The following is a 21,158-nucleotide window of genomic DNA, read 5'->3' as shown; positions in this document are numbered from 1 at the left end:
TGAGACTCTGTCTCAAAAAAAAAAAAAAAAAAAAAAAAAAAAAAATCCAGATACATTCATATATTTGCCTCATGATTAAGCAATATTTTAAAAACCCAAAATTGTATTAATAGATATACCTATGACATTAAATAATAATGCTCATTATGCTTATTGTTTGAAACACTAAAATGTTTATTATATTACCACACTGTATCATTTTAGTATATAAATTATAGTTAATGTTTATAAAACAGTAAGAAACATAATCTATAAAACATTAAACAAGAGCAAGAATATTGTAATCTTTATCCAATGCATAAAATCAGGATGCTAAACATTTCCATAGCTTTAATAATAGTGATTCCGTTTAAGAAAACAAATATTATTATGATTGATTAACTCCTATATCTTAGCTTATGGTTAAAATTCTTTTAGTGCATTTAAATTTTTCCTAAATGATTCTAAATAACCAGTCTTATTTAGGTAAATAGATATTGTTATATTGTGTCATATGGTGATAATGTTATACTTTTCTAAATGATGTGAGCTGTACTTGAGAATATTATAATATTACTTTATTTCAATATTTTCTTATTAATCTATAAACTTTATTTTTTCCTCTGTGGTAAAATATACACAATATAAAATGTATCATTTTAATCATTTTAAGTGTACAATTCAGTGGTATCAAGTACACTTACATTGTGTATAACCATTACCACCATCTATCTCCAAAACATTTTCCTCAATATCTTTTATGCGCATTGCCAAAAATGTTTCCCTTGTAAATATTTATTATACATATTAACTACATGCATTTATAGAATTCATATGAAAACAGCTGAGTAAGAATGAAGTTGCATGAGCTACTTTAAAAAAATCACTCTTTTGATATTTCACACCATGTAATTCTGTCCTAAATTCTGTTTAGGAAAATCTGATAAAAGTTGCCCACATGACTGACACTTTCTCAGATTTCTTCTCTTGAGTCCAACTATCACTTTTCATCCAGAGATAATAGTCTTTAAGCCTATGTCCTTATGAAACCTTCTCTGTATCCTGATATTTATTCTTCTATGTCTTTAAAAATATGTTGGGTTTTTAAAGTCCCATGTTAAAATTAAAGCATGGGCCACACTTTATATTTTGAGCTAATACTTTATAATACTACACACATACTTATAAATATGGCTTGAATTTTTTAAAAACAAATTTTATTGTGTATATTTAAGGTATACAATATGATGTTATAAGATACATAGATACATTAGAATGGTTACTATAGTGGAAGAATAGTAACATGTCCATCATCTCATTTAGTTACTCATCCCTCCCCTCTCACTAGCTCTTCTGACTGTCCATCCTACATATTTGTTACTTTATATCCTTTGACCTACTTTTCCTCATTTCCTCCCCCCTACTCCAACCCTGATAGTTACTGTTTTATTCTTTATCTATATATTTGATCTTTTTTTCAGAGTCTGCATATAAATGGAGATAATGTAATTTTTTCTGCATCTGGCTTGCCACGTAATACTTTTTTTTCCCCTATGTCTGGCTTATTTCACTCAGCACAATCTCTCCTAGGTGCATTCCTGCTCTGGCAAATGGCAGGATCTCCTTTTTGAAGGCTGAATAGTATTTCTTTATACAGACACACACATACACACACACACTCTTTTCAGTTTTTTAATCCATTTGTGCATTGATAGACACCTAGGTTGTTTCCATTTCTTGGCTATTGTGAATAATTCTGCAAAATAGCAATAAACATGGGAGTGCAGATATCTTTACATGGTGGTAATTTCATTTCTTTTGGGTATATACCCAAAGAGGAATCGTTTGGTCATATGGGTATGGGAAATTATTTTAATGCTGATTCAGAATAAAATTTTACAGAACTCAGATGGCTCAGATGGTGCTGGTTAAAGAAACATAGAATATCTTCTTCCTCAAGAGCAAAATAAAAAAGTTTGCCTATACAAAGAAGACTTTACTTAACACTTTCTTGCCACAATGAATGAATTTCCAGGAAGCGTTAAGACAATAATTGATTAGGACATAGAAAGGGCAAGAAAATCAACAGATGCTAATAAATATAAGGAAGGTAAACTGTGCCAAGGAAAGACACAATTATTTTGATAAAACAACACTGTTGGTAGATATTCTGTAATCTTTTGCATATGTGTAGTAAATTCTTCTTCTTCTTTCTTTTTTTTTTTTTTTTGAGACAGAGTCTCACTCTGTTGCCCGAGCTAGAGTGCTGTGGCATCAGCTTAGCTCACAGAAACCTCACACTCCTGGGCTTAAGCAGTCCTTCTACCTCAGCCTCCAGAGTAGCTGGGACTACAGGCACGTGCCACTGTGCCCAGCTAATTTTTTTCTATATATTTTTAGTTGGCCAATTAATTTGTTTGTATTTATGGTAGAGATGGGGTCTCGCTCTTGCTCAGGCTGGTTTTGAACTGCTGACCTTGAGCGATCCATTCGCCTTGGTCTCCCAGAGTGCTAGGACTACATAAGTGAGCCACCACGCCCGGCCTGTGTGGTAAAATTATATGACCAGAAATACACTGCCGACAATGATTTCTTTTTATTCTGCAATTTTATCCTTCAAGAGGATTCTGTGTGACTTCCAGTTGCCTTATTTTAGAAATCATGGGATGCGCACATCAGCAAAAAGAACTAAGAATGTTTGGTTTTGAAAGGAAAATACTCCAGTGGGATGTGATACACACCTTTAGGTTGTAGAGCTGTCATGTAGAAGACGAACTATCTATATTCTGTGCTGTTTGAGAGGAAAAGGGATAACAATGGATAGTATGAGTTTCAGGAAGAAAGAATTTTGGCTCAATACATATACATACATATTTAAAAGATGGTAACACTTGTTCTTAAATAAAGGAGTGCCTCAGGCAACTGTGAGCTTCATATTACTGGACACTGTTAAAGCAGATAATGAGAAATGAGCTAATGGTGCTATATTTGATTGTTAATTCATTTGACACACATTTATTTAAAACATATGGCTGCAAGATGCTTTGCTGTTGGAATACTGAGATGAATCAAGTAGATACTCAAGTAGATTCCCATTTATTAGAGGGAGCTCATCAGATTCTCAGAAGATTGCATTAGAGTTTTGTAGGATACAATTCTGTGATACATAATACTACCATGAGACACCAGACATAAATTGGTTAGAGGGATGAAAAGTTCCTGAGGAAAAAATTCTATGTGGGAAGTGCCTTCTATGTCCTAAAGAACAGTTAAGACATGTTATAGTTGGGAAGTTAGACCATATGGTCTCTGATATCTAAATTCCCTTACTTACTGAAAATAATCTGAATGTAACTCTTCTTGCCTTCCAAATACATTTTAAACAAAAACAATAAAAAAACATACACTTCATTTGTGCAGTGATGGTTACAGCATTTTTATTGATATTGGTTAAAATGTGCTGGCATTTAAAAAAAGCCATTGTACATTTTCGGCTAATGTAAAATGAAAATGAAATGAAAGTCAGAAACTTTTTATATTTGTTGCTATAAAATCAAACCTCTTATAACTTTAATATAACAAAGCTGTGGAATTGAAAATGGAAATTTATGTTATCACTACTAAAGTTTTCGGTCTTTCAGTATCATTATTGTCTCTACCCTGCAATTTATTAGCTATCCCTAATAGGCTTGTACATTGAAATATCTTTTCTGATGCTTCCTTCAAATCTTTATGTGAAAAGGTTAATCACGCCTTGGTAAACATGGATCCAGTGATCTACTAAAAGAGATATTTTTCAAGTTTAAAAATAATCTTTAATAATTTTTTCATCATACAATAGCTATGATACACTTATATCTATATCAACAACTCTATCTTATGCAAAATTATATGAGTGTTTTGATCAATAATCACCAAGAGTACTAGAAATGTTAAAATCATAATCTCTTTTAAAGGATAATTGCTTATTTTCCATGTGTTTCCTTAGTTATAATTGTGTTAATTTATTAATTTTACTAATATTTATCAAGTACCTGCTATATGCATGACATTTAAGACAAAACTCCCCGCCTTGAGCAACAAACCTTCTATTTGGGGAAACACAGAACAAACAGAGTAAATAGGAGAAATATATAGTGTTTTTAATAGCATAAGGGCTAAGGAAAGAATGATAAAGTAAAGAAAGGGATATGAAATGTTGAGTAGGGGTAGGTATGGTAGACAGAATAATGACCACCACTCCCAATAATGTCCATGTCCTAATCCTCAGGGCCTGTGAATATGTTATGTTACATGGCAAAGGAGAATTAAAGTTGAAGATGGATTTATGATTGTTAATCATCTGTTGTTGACATGGGGAGATTATTCTGTATTATCTAGGTAGACCTAATGTAATTACAATGGTCCTTATAAGTGGAAGGAGGAGGCAGAAGAGTCAGAGTCAGAGAAAGATTTGAAGATGCTACAGTGCTGCTCCCTTAGAATAGGGAGAGAGGAGACCAGGACCCAGGGAGTTCAGGCATCCTCTGGAGCTGTGGTCTCCAAGCCCCAGGGCTGGGGACTGGTACTGGTCCAAGGGCCTATGGGGAAGCTGGCTGCAGAGATCTGCCCTCTTGCCATCCCCCAGTCCACGGAAAAATTGTCTTCCATGAAACTTGGCGGTGGTGGGGCTGTGGGTGGTTTGCAACAAGAGGGGAACAGCAAGGGAGCTTGAAGCTTCATCTGTATTTACAGTCTTAGAGCTGCTCCTCATCGCTGGCATCACTACCTGAGTTCCACCTAACACCCAACCCATGTCCTTGGAAAATTGTCTTCCATGAAACCTGTTCCTGGTGCCAAAAAGCTTGGGGACTGCTGCAGGAAGGAAGGCACCTAGAAAAGAGGCACAACCCTGCTCACACCTTGATTGTAGCCCTGTAAGACGCATGTTGGACTCCTGCCCTCCAGAATTATAAGATGATAAATCTGTTGCTTTAAGCCATTAGGTTTGTGGTAATTGTTATAGAAACAATATAAAACTGAATTAGCATGGGATTTTAGGTAGAATGGCTAAGAAAGTCCTATGAAGATGACTTTGAGACAAGATTTGAAGGAAGTGGAGGAGCTATTCATGAGCATATCTCTGGAAGAACATTTCTAGCAGAGGGAAGACAAACTGCAGTGAATGAAGGAAGGAGTTAAGAGATAATGACCATCACATGAACTAAATGAAGCCCCCCAAAATTAACCAAAAATTACCTTAATTCGGGTACCTTTGGTGAAAAAATAACATACAGTTGTGTTACAAAACAGGAACACAGACATACCCTGGGCTAGACATTGACTAGATGCCAGGAGCAACAAACAAAAATAAATAAACAAAACTTCTCTCTGTCCTCTAGTATACCTTTCAGTCTGGTGAAGGAAGGTAAACAGGCACAAAAGCAAAGAAACACAATGAAATATTCTACATTCTGTGATTGAATCCTATGCAGGGTACTACAGTCATCTCTTCCTGTGCTGTGTTTCAGAAATTGGCTTCACACAAAAATATAAAAGCGACTAAAGTGGAAACTAGAAAGATGTTCACCAATGGGGCACTGGGCAGGCATTCATGGAGAAATGGAGAGCAAGGATGAGAAGTTTGGAAAAGCACAGGGGCTCAGTTAATCTGGAGTGGTTGGAAGAGCTGGAAGCTAAACACTCGAAAATGTGAACTTCAAATGACACCTTCTCAAAAGCTGTGACTGTTAGGGGTGGATAGTTGCAGTGAAGATATTTCTTATTGGAGTTTCTCAATTCTTATTCTGTTTATGGGAATAGATAATATAATTCTGTGAATTGCAAATGATAACCCCACCAACTTGTCCTTTCTTTGAATCAACACCATCTTTAAATATATTTATCCATGTGAAATGGAACTGTGAAAATATACCCCAATAGACAGACAAATGGGACTTCCCAGAACTAAAATAAGAGACATCAACCCCAGCCCCCGCCCCCCAAAAAAACAGACAGTCACAAAAAAAATCAAATCACCAGAATCTCATGGTTAACAGGATGAAGGAATAGCCACATATCCTGATGTTATTAATATTAATTGCTATAAGATTTCTTTCCTGTGATTAAGCAGAGACCACCTCCTGAAATGTATTGCCAAATGTATTGCCAAAACAATTACAGCTGGAAAATTTCCCACCCATTGCTGATAGACCATCTGATGGCAAGTGACATTCCCTTTCCCCTGCCTTGCAGTCCTGCTAGAACTCGGATTGGACAGAGGACCACTCTTCTAAACATTCCTTATTGATAAATAGCTATAGACCTTAAGCCAGTTTCAGCCAGCTCGTGGAGACTGTGCACAAACTTTGTACCCTCTAGTTCATCTTTTGAATTAAAGATCCAAATTTCACATCATTATAATGCCAAAACCCCACCCCAAAGTAAACATGGAATGTTACATAAATGTTTACTGTTTATGTACTGTGCATGCGACTGACTTCCCTTATGGAATATTCACAGAGTTCCCCAACTCTGCTCATTACATATGTAAAACCAACTCCCTTGAAAATACAGTCTTCTCATTTCCTTCCTCCATGGATCTATAGGGTTTTTTCTAACAGCATGATGGGTTCTGGTTCTAGACTAGTATTCAACTTATAAATCCTGAACATTATCACTGTCATCTACACCTTAGATGAGTAAGTCTCCCCAGGATCCACGAAGTAACTACATTCCTGAAAAATGAAACAAAAAAAACCCAAAACAGTCTCAGTGTCTCTCTCTCTCTCTCTCTCTCTCCCCCTCTCAGATAATATAATAATATTAATTAACCTGCATTAAGATCCAGCAGGACATTTGAAAAGGGTTTGGGATTACACAGGACAGTTTCCAAAATTGTAGCTGCTTTCCTGTGACTAAATACATGCCAAGAGAAGACTTCAGTAGTAGCCAAAAGTGATCCCATAATTTTCAACATGCTTCCCCAGAGGGCTTATTTATCTTTCAAAACCACTACCTCACCTCCGCTCTGCTCCTCGGGGGTCTCGTTTCATACTGTCCTTCCTTTATCCGCTGGGCTGCAGACACATTGGCCGCTGACCACCCTTCCTGCGTGCATTGAAGGAGCGATGCTTTCCTGCATTCTGTCCCTGGAGGGCTCTGCCCTATGTTCTTTCCAGGCCTGCCTCCTCCACTTCTCTACAAGTTCAGCTGTAAAGCCTTTTCTCGTGGAGGATTTTTCTGATAACACTTCAGAGACATTTGATTTCATTTTCCTCCTAACACTCCTCACCATCTGAAATTAGCTTAATTATTTGGGTACTTTTTTATGATCTACTCCCCACTCCCATAAACACACACCCATTACATGAAAGAAATTTGCACAGAGATTGTATCAATTATCATCCCAGATGGAAACAGATGGAATTCATGGAGCAATTTGAGATTAGTTTAATGCAAGGATTGTTTACTAAGGTACAAGCAAACTCTAGAAAAAACCATAAGGGATAGGGCTGTATTTGGAGAAGAACTAACAAGTGAATGTAGTTACCATACTAGGACTGAATGAATGACAGGGGCCAGAGACTCAGGCACTGTCTGCTGAGGGGTCCCGGCAGGAGACAGTGTGGGATTTGGGGGATCCATGGAAACAAAAACCTAAGCTCAATCCCTTTATACCTACCCCGTCTTTTGCCAGCCAGAAGATGGACAGCAAAGTCCAGAAAAGTGTATAAAGTCGATCTGGAAGGGCAAATAGAAGAATAGATCCTATATCCTAATAATAGCGCCTGACTAAAACATATTTTTACACAAGTGCTGACAGTCTGTTGTCCCTTGTCTCAGTATTGCAATTTATGCTTCATTTTAAAAAATAGTTGATGTAAAACCACATCCTGGATTAACATATGTAATATTTTAAAATTTTTCCTATATGGTATTTCATGATTTTCATCCCAAAATGTTGTCTTCAGAGTATTTAACTTACTTTTGCAAAAGAAGTTGCCATCCATCAAGATTCAGGGGCTTGCAAAAAACATGAGGGTGATTGCAGAGGCAAAACTATATCCCCTGGTGGACTACTACCCTTTGATACATTATTTTAAATTTATAATTCTCTCAACCATATATGTAAATTCACTTTGGCAGAAAAAAATAGCTGGCTGAATAGTTTTTTCATTCTTACTTTTACTCTAATTGTCTTGATTACATATGGTTAGAAGTTCATTAGGTACAGGATACCCAAATCATACCAGGATTCATTTTTTTTTCAATAATTAGGATTTATTTCAGAATTACATGGAATCAATTAACGTGTGTGGTATACCTATTATAGAGTGTTTATGACGTTCTATAAAATTCATGGGCTCCTTTTTTGTTTTCTTTTTAGGTATTGCTATCAGTCACTATATCTTTATATACAAATAATGAAAGAGAAATGAAGATGGATACATAAACCCAAACCTAAGACCTGAAATAATAAAATGTAGCATTTATGTTTTAGTCCATTTGAGCCGATGTAACAAAATACCTCAGACTGTCTAATTTATGAAAATTTACTTCTTGTGGTTGTAGAGGCTGAGAAGTCTAAGATCCAGGCAGTGATTGGCAAGTTCTGTGTCTGTTAGGGCCTGTTCCATCCGAGGCATCTCCTCAAGGTGGCATCTTCACATGGTGGAAGGCAGAAAGGCAAACAAGGCCAGGTTATCTCTCTCCATTCCTTTTATAAACCATTAATTAATTCACAAAGTTTGACCATTCATTACTTATTGACTCTCCCCAAAGGCTCCACCTTTTAATATCACCATAATCAGGGTTACATTTCCACATGAATTTTGGAGGAAAATGATCATTCAAATCATGGTAATGTAGTTCTGCTGGTTACTTTCTATTATGGAAGTACATTAGCATCATTCTTTGCAAAGTTTCTCCTTTCTTAAGACCCTGCAATCCATTCTTGTTAATTGTTAGTTAATAAAAAATGAGTACCCATACAAAGAATAACTTCTTGAAAAGGAGATTTTTATTCTAGGCTTTTAAAATAAATTACAATGTTTAAAGATTCTCTTCTCTTGTTGAAATTTTTATTTCCTAATATGAGTACATAATAGTTATATATTTTTATAGGGTTCATGTTATATTTTGATATAGGCATACATTGTGAATAAATGAAATCAGGGTAATTGGACTATCTTCAGGCTCGCTTATTCCCCAGATCTTAACTCTAAAAAAATTGTATAAATATTACATTTTATTTCTTTAGAACAGTAGTTATTAAGTGGAAGAGGTGCTGGGGAAGGGTAAGCCCATTGTCGTCATAGCTAGAGATTGCCTTTCAAACAACATATACAATCCTTTGCTCTCCCTAAATTCTAATACTATACTTTCCAATTAGGCAGCATTATGCTAAAAGTGGGGCTGGAAGCAGTAGGCAAGTCGCCCATCTGACACAGGTTGCAGCAGGAGAGCAGGCAGTGTATTTGAGATGGTGGTGTCTTGACAATTTTAACAGATCACCAGACAAAAAATATCTACTTTTAAATAAGTCTGATGATACCTATTTCCTTCCTTTTTCAATTGTACCTTAATGTTATACTCTAACTGGGTCCCAGAAGATAGTTTTTTTAATATAGTTTAGCAGATAACCAGAAAGAATCTCTATTTTTCTGAAAGAGAGAATGAGAGAGAGTTAGAGATTATATATAATACACACACAAACACACAGATAATTTTCATATTAAATACTTTCATACTGAAAATGAATTACATAAAGAAAAACATATATAATTTTAATTACAAAGAAATTGATTTAAGACAGATCTTAGAAAACAACAGAATAGACAGCATGCATATGAATAAAACCCAGGCATTTAGTTAGAAAATGTAAGCATTATAAGCAGGAAAGCACATAGCTTAAGGTATATAGGACCAGAACATTAAGATGTAAATATGAAGAACCTTAGTTAAGAGACCTGGAACTGAGTATCAAGCCCAAGTTGAAGAGAGGACAAACAGATTGAATCAAAAAGGTGTCAATACCAAAAAAGCAGCAGTAGCAAAAATGAAGGTTGTCTTTTTCGCAACAATTTCCTGCCAAGGATCAGAAGAGATCTTAGATTGTAGTTAAGTCTGAATTAGCAACAAAAAAGCATGTGTTAAGTCATAGTAGAAAATACAGATAAAATGGTGATATATATACTGGGTTTATGATTTGGATACTTTATGTTTTCATTGTTGGTTGATATTATCTGTGTTATTCATATATGCTACTTTATTTAAGAAACACTATCAAAGCCACATGGGATAAGACAAATGCTCTCCAATCTCTCCCTAAAGCCATTGGCTATAGATTGGAATTTCATAAATTTATTCATGATTTTACTTGAAAGAATCCAGAGGATATAGCTATTCCACTATGAATAAATATAAATGTAAATTATTTTTACACTTGGACAAAGGGCACAAATTAATATTATATGTAAATGAGCATATATTGTAATATTCATGATTGTAAATTTAATTATTTATAAATTCATTTAATGATTCTGTCAGTCATTCATTTAGTTAGTTGGTGAACATACCCTTACAAGGTTTTTTCTAAATGGCAGGCCTTGTCCTTGGTGCTGGAGAAACATGGTGAAAAATCTGTTGCTCAAATAATTAAGGGGAATTTTGAAAGACACAATAAAATATAGTATGCAAAGAAGATATTTTATGCATTTTGGAATATAAAGTAATATAGTTATCCCAAAATATAAAGATAAGAGGAAAGTAGAAAATAATAATCATTAGAAATTGCAACACTCAGTTTAATCATATAAAATTCTTAGTATATATATTTTTATCCCTAAATTTAACAATTTTTTTAAAAGATAGGAGCATATGTGTAAATCCTGTCTAACTTGGCTGACTTAATTAAGATGACCATCTTTTAAAGCGATACATTGTTTTTTAACCATATTTCTCACCTGCATAGCAATTTATTATGTGGCTATTATCATAATATACTAACTTATGCCCTAATCATTGGACATTTTGGGTGTTTCACCTTTTAAAAGACACATAATTTTTGCTAGTATGTGTTTGCTAGTGAATCTAGATAGAATCATGTAGTTGTTTTTGCAGACTATTTTAATTAGGAAACTGCAGTATTTGTGATATTTATTTTATATTATTATTTTTCCCCTTAAGGTGTCATTAGAACAGCTTTGCCAAACATGGACAGAGAAGTCAAAGAACAATACCAAGTACTCATCCAAGCCAAGGATATGGGAGGACAACTGGGAGGATTAGCTGGAACAACAATAGTCAACATCACCCTCACTGATGTCAATGACAATCCACCCAGATTCCCCAAAAGTATGTCATCTTTCCTGTTAAGTCTAAATTAGTATAGCTTTTTTTTTTATTCTTCACAACGTCATTCAATGCTAAAGGAATTGAAATAACATTCCAAAACTTCTGGTCTTTAGGAAGCAGAAACTAATTAAAAATGACATGTCTTCAGAATTTTTTCATGAGAATCATGTCCAGTGTTACTTTAATACAAAATAATGAGTCAATAGTTGAACAATTGGTCTAATGGTATTGACTTTTAATGAAGTAAAATATTCACAATAGGTTGATATCTTACCTTAATATCTTATTAACTGAAAAAGTAAACATGGAAAATCTGATGTAATTTAAGACCTCATATTTATAACATATATGCCACCAAATTACATATCATATAATTAGTATTAGAATTCTCTGCTTATTCTTTAGCAATTACATATGTTGGACCATTGTCAAATATTTTTGTCTAAGTATCAGATGATATTGATGCTATCTGCATCACTTTGGTTCCAACCAGTTATTTTATTTTAGTTTTGTAATAGGTGAAAATTGCTATAGTTTCTATGATAATAGAATGATTCACACCTGTATCTTCTCTGTAGCTCTGTGTTTTTTTATTGAAAATGAATTCTTCTCACTTGTGTTACATCTAGTTTTCTTTTGCAGTATTACATTTAACACCAATCAGTACCTATTTGATTCCTGGTGCACTTTCAAGGATTATTTTAGTGTCCCTACAGCTTGCAATACAGAAACGGAATGTTTCTATCACTGGTTTTATAAGCATCTTAATTAAATCACTAGGTACTCATTTGCATGAATAGTCTTAAAAAGCAAAACAGAACAATTTTCTTCTTTCCACAGCAGAAAGGGAGCATATGAGTTTACTCACTAAAATATATAACATTGAGAATATTTAACTAAATGAATATCTGATTCCTTTGTTTAAATGTTTTTCCATATTTTACTACTTTGTAAATTTTTTCTTAAAGCCATCAACCTATATTTTCTTTCTAAATGTTTTTTACTTAGTGATCTAAAAGTTTAATGGCCCAATGTTTTAAGAGTGGTAATTATTAATAGAGATAATCAGACCTTAATGCTTATGATACCTAGCCCAATTGAGCCATTCCACTAAGTATACACATTTCACATGTCATGTTGTACATGATAAAGAATATGATTTCTGTTTGTAAACTAAAGAGAGAATAAATCATATTTTAGCATATGAATATAAGTGACAAATGGTTACTATATGTTATGATAGTGTAATATCTACAGAGTTGTTAAGTAATACTTTGCTATTAAGCAAAACGGGAAGAATGTAAGTAAATATTTAAAAGAAGAAACAAATATTGCATTTGTTTTTCTAGCATACTGTATCATTCAAGAATATATTCCTAACATTAAAAGCACTAAACTTTTTTTTTTTTTTAACTACATAAGTATGGCAAATTGCAATAGCTATTTGAAAAGGACAGATTGGGAGATATACTTTGCTTATATATAAAAAGTGGCATTGTGAACTTAAGCCCTGTTTTGGGTTTTGTGCATATAAAATATTTTCAATCTAGAGTGTGGAAAATAGCAAATATATTCCTAGGTAATGTCAATATCTGCATTCACATGCATGATAGCGAGGATTTTTCAGATCAGGGGTACAAAACCACAGCCAAAGGAAGAATATAATCCTTGTGGGTATTGGTGAAGGCTCATTTGTATTAATGGAAGTTGAGGCAGAGACCCAAACAGGCTGGGGGACAATGGCTCAATGGTGGAGAAGTTAGAGTATGCATAGGAAACCAAGATGGTGTGCTTAGGTCACACTGAAACAGGAAGATCACTTTCACATTTTGCCTAATGAAAAGAGAATCTAGATAAAGTTGTAGGTTGGTTTCTTATTTATTCAAGTTTGAATCTCTAGGTCCATGGTGACTAGGTGAGATCCATTTGAAGCAGAGAAGGGCATTGGAACATTTAAAGCATTTTCACACTGTCAGGAACTTTATCATTGCTATCTTGATTTCCTTTTCATAACAACTCTCTGAGATCAATATTTTCCACATTTTACCATTCAGAAAACTGAGGCTGATGGAAAAGAAATAACTTACCCAAGATCAACAAAATTAAGTGACAGTTTTTTTTTAACTCAGAAGTTCAAATTCTATCTAATAGCATATTAAAATAAAATGTATTATTAATATATTCTTTTACCTTCTATTCTAAGACCTTAGAGAACATCTGCAAAAAAAAATCACAGTTCATGTTGAATTGTCACTACCCATAAACGGAGAAATGAGAGAGCAGAAGAAATCCTTCAAGTAGATCACTGTGATCAAATTATTTTCTGCTTGTATTACTTGAACATTTGGACTATAATATGAAACTACACTAGGTAGGAAATATTTTTGAATCACTAGAAAGAAGAGGTTTTCACATTTTGAATCAATAAAAAATTAATCCTCCTGAAATTTTACATGTCTCTGTGTCAAGACCCTTTTACTATACTGTCATTTTGAATTACATTCTTTAGAGGAAAAGACAGAACACATTTGTACGTATAAAAGCCGTCTCTTTAGAAGCCAATGCTTTTTTTTCCCCAGGAATATGTCCCTTAGAGAGAAATTAAATATATCCCTTAGAGAGAAATTAAATATATCCCTTAGAGAGAAATTAAATAGCAAATGTGATATAAAATTATAAGCTGAGATAATATCCCTTTGAATACAGAAGTCAAGAAAACATATATTCTCTATATAAATAACTTAAAAGAGAATTCCTCACAACTAGCAATATTTATTCGTGACTATTAAGCAATTATGCTAAAAAAAGTTCTTCAGATGAACTCCTGTGACTTTTTTTTTTCATTTCCAAACACCACAAAAGAATTTCCTAAAGTTTATTAATCATGTTTGGCTTTGTGTGTGTGATATTTTTAAGCACTCATTTCCATCCATTCCCTTCTATAAATTTGAGATGGAAAAAAAAAATGAGTAGCATATGCATTTATATTATGCAGGTATAAATAGTTTGTTATTTTATTGTTGTAAAATAGATGGTTCTGGAAATATTGGAACTCCTTGCCAATGTAATATGATGGTGGTGACCATGATATTGACTAAAAAAAAATTACTTCGTGTTTGTGAGGCACTAAGCAAGGTGATTTGCATTTGGATTCTCATGTAACTCTTATAATGACTGTATGGTATTTTCTCAATTTTAGAAATAAAAGAGCAAGTATTATTATGAAAGATTAAGTAACTTGTCCAAGAACCCTAAATTTTTGTCACTTTTTCTCTAAAATAATAATTTGTGTTTGATGCCTGTGTCATCAAAATAACCCAGAAAATTGTTCACAACAGATAACCCAGAAAACTATCCACCAATAAAAGTAGTAATACTGGTTCAGAAATGGAAATAATATGTGGCATATTAAAAGAGATCTAACTGAAATATAAAAACAAAAGATTTTCTTTACAAAATGTTTTCCATAGAGTTATATAGCTTCTATCTACTACAATCAAAGATATCTGTAGAGCATTTCTCCCTGTTAAAATAAGCTACAGAAAAATGCTGATGGTTTCCATTATGTGAATTTTAAATGACAAACTGCCTACCAAACTGATCTAAATTATACATTATAAGATCAAATCAATTAAGTGAGCTGGTTAATTCACATTTGGCAAAAATATTTATACTTTTGCCACTTGGGCTCTTTTTTGTATAAAATAATTTTGTAATGAAGATGAAAACAAATTAAGGAAAATAAAACACTCCATATACAACATGGGATGAAAAGAGAGTCCATTTATAGGAAATGTAAGGGAGTGCTTGTTTCTTTTTTACTTTGGATTTCAATATAATGTGAGATAAGAGAACTGTTTGTATGGCAAATAGATTTAAATGTAGAAAAGAGGACATCAATAAATGTTCTAAAAAATTTCTTACTAGTAAATAAAAAAACATTTTAAAGTAACTCTGTTTAGATCAACTATCTACCAAAATGGCTGTTTCCAGCTATAGACATTTTGATTCAGTTATAAGTCAATAATACACTATTTGTACAATAATTACAGTATAAAACATAGCTGTCTTATACTAGTTTGTTAACTTGTTAACACTTGTAGATAAGAAATTGTTATTGTCTTAAAAATAACATAAAAAATCTCAATAAAATTAAACATTAAAAGCATCAGCCAAAATTCCTACTGAGCAAATAATGATCAATATTTGATATTCTGGTTTACATAAACTGTCAGATAAAAACTATGTGTATATATATGCATCTATAAATTTTTTTCTATTGTATATTCATGACATGTAAAGACTTCAGGATGATGAGATTAATGATTAAATTATTAAAGAAAAAAGAGGATTACTATAGATTTATTCAGTGAAAAATATTGATACGTTTAAGTAAAATGTGTTTTCTCTTTTCATCCTGTCATTTTATCAGCATCCATCTTGATATCTATGATACTTTGGGATTTTTTTAAAGAAATATTCATTATGATGTGTAACATATAAAGATTTTTCTTAAAATTAATATGAACACAGTTGTACTTAGATGGGCCACAAAGCCTATTCCTCTGTGTTTACCATTTAGCATTTTTTATAATTGGAAAATGGTTAGTTTCTGGACTTAAATTTGCTTGATAAAACCATACAATAAGTCACTCTAAATAAACAGCTAAAAGCTAATTGAATTTTGATGGTTACTTAGATTCAGCCTATGTATAATTAATATATATATATACTTTGCCAAGTTCCCAAGGTTTGATTTTTTTTTTTGAGGATGTCTGAGATTGACTGCCAAAGATCCAAGTTCTATGATGCAAATTTATTATTATACACACACACACACACACACACACACACACACACATATACGTTCTGAGAGTTCAAAACTGTATATACATTTCCATAGTTAAATTCTCACAATCATGGAATCTCACTGTAGGATGAAATATTTCTTGACTTTAAGTCCAGAGAAGAATTCTGCTGCCAATGATATGTCTGAATACGGTGAGGAACACTCAGTTCCTGTCACAATCTCCCTTCTTACTGTTAGAGAGTATCTTATGTAGATCTCTTACCTCCCATCTTTCTTGGAGATTCTGGTTAAGAGCCTGCTGCCTACCAGCACACCAAGTGAAAAACACTGATAGCACCTCAGCATGTGCCTAACTGATGCTCCTGAGGATGAAACAAAGGTAAATTGCTGCTCTTATCACTATCTTCAATGTGTTATCTTAAGTGAAGGGATGGGAAAAAAAGATGGCTAAAATAATGGGTCTCGTGTGAAATCCACTTCTATTTAAATGAAGATAACTACTTCGAGTTCATTCAAATACCTGAGGTTGGGGGTGGGTGTGGGCCAATGAGATCTGCAAGGTTAATGTATAATTATATAACATACAATTTCATAAAGAAGTTTGACTACAAAATACAAGTTAAAGTTTCCTAAATTTGGACTAGGTAGAGCTTTAAATAGTAATACAAAAAAAGTTAACAATATGATAATGTGTTAATGATATGAATGTATGTTTCTCAAATTTAGTACTGGTGCTGATTTAGCATCAATTTTAGTACACATTTTAATCTAACAATTCCATTTATATTAATATTTAAGTAATTTCAAATAGGCAACATTTTTATAGCATTCTTTGATGACATGTTTACCTAAGCTAGTGTTTTTTGGAGCATGTTTCTATCCTAGATATCCTCAGTAGAGGAAGAGAACACAATTTTCAGAAATAGTATTATGTGTGTTATTCATATTTTAATTCAGATTATGTAGATACTATACATAAATATATAATTTTGGTCAGTAACTCTCAAAGACATTAATAAGACAAAAATAGTCAGATTCTTGAGGTTGTATGTATTTATATGTGCATATATGAGAGACACATTGGATATATGCTATAAATTGTGTGTGCGTGTGATATATCCCCTTAATTGGGGTTGAGAACATTTAAAAAACATAAAAAAGAAAACTGTAAACCTAATAGTTTAGAAATATTAAACAAACAGCTTATATCTAGGTGCTACCTGGGTCACATAAAGATTATAGTCATGAGTAATAGAAATAGAGTTATCACATTTGATGATGCTATTCCTGTTCTTTGAAAAAGTAGCCAAGACACATTATAAAACTAGCTTTTTACTAACTGGAAGTAAGCAATTCTAGTTTAATTCCAAAATAGATCTTTTGTCTATTTCAATAAAAGTAAACAAAAAATGGCTATGTGCCGAGATGAAGCCTGAAAATGATAACTTGAATCTTATTCACCAGTAGATCTTACAATGGTTCTCAAATTATATTTGCCTTAAGAATCTCTCGGGATCTCATGGCCTTCATAGCTTGGACCTAGAAATCTGAATTTTAGTTAAGTGTTCTGGTTGATTCTATTATGGGTAGCTTGCAGGGCAAATTTGAAAATTACCAGTTTACTGTGATAAAGCAGCAAGTGTTGACTCCCTGAGAAGGCATTTTCATTATTCATTGGATAGAGGGAATAAGTTAATTATTTTGTATCTCACAAGAATATTTTTATTTACTCAAAATTCTGTTCCTATAGATATATTTGCATAGAGGCTTAATATTGAAATCTATTCATTTTAAACTAAGTATTTCAAAAAGGATTTTTATAAAACAAACACACACTCATATATAGTCTTACATCTTGTTTAGAAGTCTTCCAAAGAACTTACAGATGTCAGATACTGATACTTTGAGGCCAACACTGAACCAAATACTATTTGAATGTAAGCCCAGTGAAAATCTGTACTTCAGACAGATTCTCTAAGAGTAAAAGGATAGTGAGTTTTCACTAGATTCTATATAGGCCAATGTGAGTAAACAGAAAAAGTACGTAATGGATTTTAAAACAGGTTCTCACTGCTATTATCATCACTATGAATACCACATTGTCCTTTGCTAAAGAAAGTATGAATCTTTTTTAAGTGGTGCTGAAATTTTTTGATGACTTACTTGGTCCTGTTAACCATGTGGCAAAGGATATGTGTTTCATGATGCCATTAGCAGATTCTCAGAAGAACCAAGTACATGGACTATGACATTTATTGCTCTTTCAGAAGTCTGGCCTTTAGTTTTAAATTATTTTCTTGAACCATACAAAATAAAGTTTTAAATTGAAGTAATGTTAAAGATATTGTCCCTAAGATTAACCAATGTTATCAACAATTAGTTTAAACACCATGAATCCATTAAATATTTAAAATATTTGATAATGTTAATCTGTGTACTTTGCAGATCACTTTAAGTGACTTTTATTTTAATTAAAATATTGGAGAGGTGGTTTGAATGTTTTTTCATTATATAATTTGCAACTTGGGTATGAAATTTTGCCTATGATAGAATATAACTTGTGAGTTACCAAACAGGCAAACAAATCAACACATAAGAAAATCTGAATTGGAAAGGTCTCCCATCTCCACCTTTCATCCTTCCTGCAAAAATAGGAGGAAAAAAAATGTCTTCTGTGACAATCTCCTATCAAGAAGAGCAAGTACGTGGATGCCGGAGACAGAACTTAGCCAATTTAGTAATATCAAAACCTCCAGCATTCTGGCTGTGATCTACTTATACCTCTTTACTTACTAAGTTCTCAAGTTCACAAGTCTTCAGCCTGCTTTTCTGCTTTGCTTGCTGGAACCTCATTAGCCAGTTCCAGGATTTCCCTCAGGTGGTACACTTGCCACTTCTCTTTTCTGCATACAGTGATGATAATAATGAGATCAGCAGCTCACATACATTGCACATGTACTACATAAATGCAACACTAACATTGCATATTAACTTCTTTAATTTTTACGAGTAGGTTGTGTTTATCTTAAGAAGAGAAAACTGAAGGAAAAATAGATAGTAAGAGAAGGAGCCAGGAACTTTGTGGTTACATGTGTGTTACAACAGAACATAATTAGATAACATGTTAAAGCTGTGGCATTCATGTTTATGAAAATATAGATTATTGCTTCCAACATCAGAATTGGGCCAGTAGCTAGGGGCAGGAGCCATGAATGTGAACAAGCGTCTTTCAGTCCACTGCTTCACCAATCAACGCTGAAAAGACATTGTCTTACAGTCACCGTGAGCATTTTTACATTTGTAAAGTGATTGTAGAGTAGAGAGAATCTAGGAAAGGTACTGATGGAGAAAGCTCAGCTCTACTGTTTACTCCCTGAGACCTGAGTAAACTTAATCTCTCACTGACTCATGTTTTTACATTATCACATTAGGATAATAAATAGGGTGACCACCTACTTTGCTTGAGACAATTCCACTTTACACTTGTAGCCCCCAAATTAATTACCAATATTGATTCCTTTTCCTTTTACCCTCAAAAGTGGCTCTGTTTGTGTTATAAATTATACAGCCATCTTATTAATAATATGCAGTGCTTCTGGGAGGATTAAGTAAAATAATACAATTAAAGTATCTAACAGTAAAGATGCTTATTTTTAAATTTTTTCCTTCTTCCTTCTCCCTCCCACATTTTCCTTTCTCTTTTCAACCTGCTTCAGTAGACTAGAAGAACAAGAGATAGTTGAAAATACAGAATGCTCAAGAGAGAAGTCAAAGAAGCATTTGAGAGACATAAACAGTGAAGTGATCAGTGAGGTACAGAGTATGGATAAACTTAATCAGATTAAAGAAGACATATTTAAGTTTTGGGTATAAGCAAATCCAAAAAGAATGAACAGAGGTATGAAAACAACTTTAAATGCAACCACCTCAAACCTTTAATACATACATTTCTAACTGTGGTAAGCAATCTTTAATCATATATGTAAAACCACGATAATGCCACCATTTATTTCACATGGTTTATATTTCTCTATTTCATATTTACCTTCTTTTTGGTATTAGAAATTTTATAGACAAGGAAATTAGACTTCTAAAGTAGTTCTTTATGAAAGTTAACCAGTAAGCAATACTAAAACCCATGAAAACAAAAGACTTGGTATATAAGAAATCTATTTTATTAACAAATATCAGACACAATAAAACATATCATTCATTAGACAATGTTTCATTGATTGCATGTTTTATTGAGCTGTATATATAAAAATTACTATATTATTATTTTGTGCTGCATAAAGGGGAGAAAAAATTTAATCTTTTCTTTTAAGCAGCTACCATATAAAAGAGATTTTTAAGTAAATTAACAATTATAGTACCTGGAGAAAAAAATGATAGACTTGGGCACAAAATGATATATAAATGTATAAGAAGGACACCCAAACCACTGGAGATCAGATATGAGAAGATTTTGAAAGGAATAATATCCACATTGATTTCTGAAACCTGTAATAAGAGTTAGTCAATGGGAAAGCAAATGTATACCAAAATATTTATATTACTGCAAAACACGATATGTGATTTAAAGTGTGGCATTCATAGAATTGTGAAAAAATGGAATTGTAAAAACAAAAGGAAATTAAAATCTGTACCCCCATAATATGCCAAAATAAAAAAAAAAATAACAAAAGGAATAATATCATTAAACATGGCTTTAAGTTGTCCCTGAAAGAATAATGGATAAATTTTAGCGAGAGATGTGGAACACTAGGAAAGTAAAACATTTTAGGTAAAAACAACAAAACAGGGAAGACATATGGGATATTCAAAAAATAAAACGCAGGCAATGACAGAAAATTTAAACCATTGTACGCACACATGATATTTGAATATATGATGAATATTCAAAAATCAAATTTATAGATCAGTAAATGGGCTGTCATTGAAAGATTTAGTTTTGGTCAAAGGGAACCAAATTATTATGTGGGAAGAGACAATTAACAAATTCATCTTTTACACACTTCCTCCTATTAATAAA

At 32.9% G+C, this 21,158-nt stretch overlaps 1 protein-coding gene across 4 annotated transcripts in view; it reads left to right on the top strand.

The window, feature by feature from the left end:
• The window catches only part of CDH12 (cadherin 12), a 947,374-nt gene that overhangs the window by 852,224 nt on the left and 73,992 nt on the right, over nucleotides 1–21,158 (top strand). For all 4 annotated transcript variants that reach the window (XM_020290041.2, XM_020290040.2, XM_020290038.2 and 1 more), the window contains one exon: nucleotides 11,149–11,316. In XM_020290041.2, the coding sequence (XP_020145630.2) occupies nucleotides 11,149–11,316 (168 nt within the window). The remainder of the gene's footprint in view (nucleotides 1–11,148; nucleotides 11,317–21,158) is intronic.

Source organism: Microcebus murinus, chromosome 11 (assembly GCF_040939455.1).
Source record: "Microcebus murinus isolate Inina chromosome 11, M.murinus_Inina_mat1.0, whole genome shotgun sequence".
Classification (NCBI taxonomy): Eukaryota; Metazoa; Chordata; class Mammalia; order Primates; family Cheirogaleidae; genus Microcebus; species Microcebus murinus.
This window is presented reverse-complemented; position numbering and strand designations above follow the sequence as displayed.